This window comes from Priapulus caudatus, unplaced genomic scaffold (assembly GCF_000485595.1).
Source record: "Priapulus caudatus unplaced genomic scaffold, Priapulus_caudatus-5.0.1 Scaffold1709, whole genome shotgun sequence".
Lineage (NCBI taxonomy): Eukaryota > Metazoa > Priapulida > Priapulimorpha > Priapulimorphida > Priapulidae > Priapulus > Priapulus caudatus.
The window spans coordinates 2,686-7,281 of NW_014578770.1; the positions used below are offsets into that span (position 1 = coordinate 2,686).

General features: G+C 45.2%; 1 protein-coding gene across 1 annotated transcript; it reads left to right on the forward strand.

The window, feature by feature from the left end:
- The first annotated feature begins 254 nt into the window (after positions 1-254).
- On the forward strand, positions 255-3,133 carry LOC106817385. Its single transcript, XM_014822048.1, has 3 exons — positions 255-441; positions 1,974-2,117; positions 2,895-3,133. The coding sequence occupies exons 1-3, from the start codon at positions 384-386 to the stop codon at positions 3,131-3,133; spliced, it is 441 nt and encodes a 146-aa protein (XP_014677534.1). The 5' UTR covers positions 255-383.
- The last annotated feature ends 1,463 nt before the right edge of the window (positions 3,134-4,596 follow it).

A 4,596-nucleotide genomic window follows, 5' to 3' on the forward strand; every position in this document is an offset into this window, starting at 1 on the left:
ACACTTTTATTTAGGTACGTGTATAAATTATCTAAATCACTACAAACGTTTATTTTGGGGGTAGAAACCCCCTAATCTATGAAGATATGTCAAATATATATATTCTTCAAATACATGGCGGACGGTATTATACACATCCCGCGTTTAACCGACTCGTAACGCTGTACATGAGTCGTAATATAACCTATAAGCAAACACCACCCGCCACGAAGTAGAAACACAATCGCGTATTCATTGCACTTTGAACTTGAGCCTGCTACGGTGCATGCGGCAGCAGCTCTGTAAGGTTGTACGAACCCGCTACTCCGCTCGTTCATCGTCTGTCACTCTCTTCTGCACGACAAGCCAGCACGACTACTCGACACACAACACTAGCGACCAAGATGGACAATAAAGCCGTAATCCTGGTCGCGATGATTGCGTTCATGTGCGTCTTATCCGGTATGCTACGCTATGCGCCCTCTTGTAGTCAATTGAGATATTTACTATATTTATAATATATATATATAATATATATAATTATATATATATATATATATATATAGTTAATATTAAATATACTATATAAGCGTTTTTGATCGTATTTTTGTGCGGATATTCGTTAGGCCTGTCGCGGCGTTTGCGCCCTGGGCTGTCGGAGTATCGCCTGATACGAACACCGGCCCCCAGTACAAGCTCGGAGTTACACTTATACCGACATTATGTTAGCGATTGGGGCGATGTTGGACCAACTTCCCCCTTAGCGCAGTCTGGCGAACCCAACTCCCTGTGGTGGCGAAAATTAGAAACATGTCTCTAATCTCCGACTAGTTCCATCGATGGCGTTGGTGCCCAAGTTTTGCGTTTACCACTGCCGATTGTCGGTTGGTATAGATTGGGAAGTTTTGATCGTCTGTCTGCTTCCCCCGGTGTCGCGCGCTCCGTCCGCTCGCGTAGATTAGTCTCCTCGCCACTCTACACCTGTGTCTACCTGCTGTGTGGTATGTATGCTGGTGTGTTGTGCTGTTGTGTGTATTGTGGGTGTGTGTGTGTGGTGCGTCGCGTGCTGACAAGCCGTACGCAGGACAATTTCTGTAGGGAGGCAAGGTACTGTGCCCCCTGTCCCTAAGTTCCGCAAATTTCAATGTTCTTTATTTATACAGTAATATTTCTTTTGATGATTTAAGATAACCTTTTGTCACATTTCTATTTTTATTTCTAAAGTGTACAGTATTTGCTCACATTAAAAGGCATACTCTGAAAATCTCCGTGGGGGCAACTGCCCCTGACACTGCCCCCTGCCTGCGTACGGCCACTGCCGCGTGGCATGCGTCGTGTGTTGCAGCGTGTTGCGTAGTGCGTCGGTGTGCGTGCGTGACCCTCGCGCTATGCTGCCGCCCGTGCGCGTGAATCAACGTCGTGGTGTCTGGTGTGCGTGGTGCGTGCGTGCGTGCCGCTGCGTGCGTGCGTGCGTCACCTGCAGTGCTGACCTGGCGTGCGTGCGATGCGTGCTGTGTTAACGGATCGTAAGCAGCAGCTAGCTAGGCATCACTTGCTCCACACAAACCGGCGGAGTAATGCCTAGCCGCGTGCGCTCGGTCGGTGTCGTTGCGCGCGCCGCCCTGCTGGACATAAACGTGTGAAAGTAACGACCACCCCTGGTCCGCTGGTGAAGCTGGGTTTACATTACCAACTTTGCGTTCGCGAATTGCCGAATTGGACCAACTTCCCAACTATACAACCGACAATCGGCGGTCGAAAACGTCATGTAAACGCAAAGTCGCTACGCGAGCAACTAGTTGGGCGATTAGAACATGTTCTATTTTCGCCAACTCGGAGGTGCCGAATTTGGGCGAAATTGCGAATTGCGAAATTGGTCCAACTCGCAATTCGCCAACATAAAGTCGGTAGTGTGAACCCAGCTTAACTGTAGTAGCAGACACTGTCACGACACCGGCAGAACGTCCTTCCTTCGTCACTTCTCTGCATTACAGGTGAAGCTATCAAGTGTTACGTATGCAACACGTACTCTCATGTCGGCTGTAATAGCACGGACTTGACGTCATATGAAAAGGACTGCGATTCTCAATATCCCGGTCTGACAGACAACATCCTCTGTCGTGTTATATCACAGAAAGGTAAGAATTCTTCATTATCGTCATCATCATCATCATCATCGTCGTCGTCTTCTTCGTCTTCTTCTTCTTCTTCTTCTTCTTCTTCTTCTTCTTCTTCTTCTTCTTCTTCTTCTTCTTCTTCTATACTATACTTACTACTACAATTACTATCTTGACTACTACTACTACTACGTATCTACTACTACTAACTACTACTACTTATGCTGCTGCTGCTCACTTACTACTAGCTACTACGACTACTACTACTACTCACTACTACTACTACTACTACTAACTACTACCACTACTACCACTACTACTACTACTACTACTACTCAACACTCACCTTACTACTATACTACTACACTACTACACTACGACTACTTACTTCTCTGCTTCTTCTTCTTCTTCTCGTCTTGCTACCCCTCACGTTTTCATAGGTTTAATGAGTTTATGTGTTCACCCGCACGCACATTATTCATTATCTTATCTTATGCATATACATATCGAGACCCCGTATCTATCCTATATATATATATATATCTCCATATATATGCTATATATTATATAAATATATATATATGATATATTATATAGGAAGTAAAGTCGAGCACACGATCTACCCACGTAGATCAAACAAAGTCAAGATTATAGCAATAGGGATTCATAGTATATATATATATATATGTATATTTTTAACAGCACTGCAGGTTTTCGTCTACAGCTATTTGATCGTATTTTATGTATGTATATATATCATGTATATAAATATATGTATATATATTTTATGTGTTTCAGTGGAGGGATTGGCGGAGAAGAGAGTCGTGCGTGAGTGCGGAGAGGAGACGCACAGCGACGACAAGCAAGAGTTGGACTTCTGCTGGAACAACGCTGCCATCGGCTACAAGCAGATCATGCTGCACATGCTCCGGAGACCTGTTGTCAACGGCTGCGCCGTTCACCAGCAGCGGCTGGACCGTCGCCGCTCGTCGTCGCCTACTCTGTCCGGCCTCCGTCTATGTTGCCTTCTGCAATAGGCGCGCGGCGTCGCTGCTGCCTGCGCTGCCTGCATGTTACTGTTGCTTGCTGCTGCTTGCTGTTGTACTGGCTGCTGCTGCTGCCGCCGCTGCGCCGCTGCCTGCTGCCTGCCGCCGCAGCTGCCGCCGCCCAGCTTCTGCCCTACATGCCGCTGCCTGTGTATGCCTGCTGCAGGTGGATGTGCTTGTTGTTGTTGTTGTTGTTGTTGTTGTTGCTGCTGTTGTTAAGATACCGTGTTTTATAAGTACGTGTCGTATTTACGTGGCCAGATCTACCTATGCTCGTAGAGCGACCAACTACGTCCTCTCAGGAGCTCCTGCCGTACCGCTCAACTCTAACAAAGTTGACTGAGGCAAGACGGGCTGATTCACTGCTGAATGTCGTCATGATGTATGTATGTATGTATGTATGATGTATGATCAATGATGTATGTGTGTATGATGTATGTATGTATGATGTATGATCAATGATGTATGTGTGCACACATGCGATGGTAAAGATTTAATGCATTGTAAATCATTCGGGTAAACAAAACAACCGATATGTTCACGTTTTGTATGCAGAGACTGCCAGAGAGTAACTTGGCCCGTTAAAATTCATGGGTGGTTCTCTTGTGTGTGTGCTGTATGTGCTGGTGCATGTGTAAACACTTGCCATTTGCTGCACAATTGCATATTATAGATCCCGTAAAACGATAATAAAATAGTATACAGTACCCATGTTGACGATTTCTAAATTTCTGTTTGGTTATACGTACGCACTGCAATAACAGCGTCAAGAGGTAAAGCGCAAAGTTTGCCTAACTGGCTTAGATCGGCAGTAAAATCAGATGGCACACAGGCGTACGTATGTCCAGCAATACATCGAAACGTAAAGAAAGTTCAGCTACTATATTATATATCAAGATCATAGATAATACGCTATTGGTTATATCTATGGTTTTGTAAAGCAGCGACCTCTGATACGTACACATAAAGCGTCTGTGTGCTCACGATTGCACCTAGCATAAGTTCATCCTGATAAGTCCGTACATCACATGCAAGATTGCCTAAAGTTATGAGTGTGTAAAAACAGAAATTTGCGTCTCTAGCTGAGACGAAACTATTTCTTATATCGTGACAAGCTTATCACCCTTATTTAATAGAAGAATATATAATATATATGATATAGATACGGGCTGACTAGGTGATGCAAGTCCTAGGGGAGTGGGAGGCAGTGGGGATTCAGAATTCAAGGAGGGCGGTGAGAAACGGGGGTCGGGGTCAATTGAAAATGTAGACGCAGGAGATGCTGTTTGCACTGGCATTGTGTTACATGTATCAGCCCTTTCTGACTACGACAATGTCTTTTAGTAGACAATAATTTTTTTTAATTTGCTCCAAATCTAGGGAGTGACTGCCCCTGCACACCCCTTCGCAGGCCTATGGGCCACCGATATATATAGCCGAGGAGATCCCGCGTG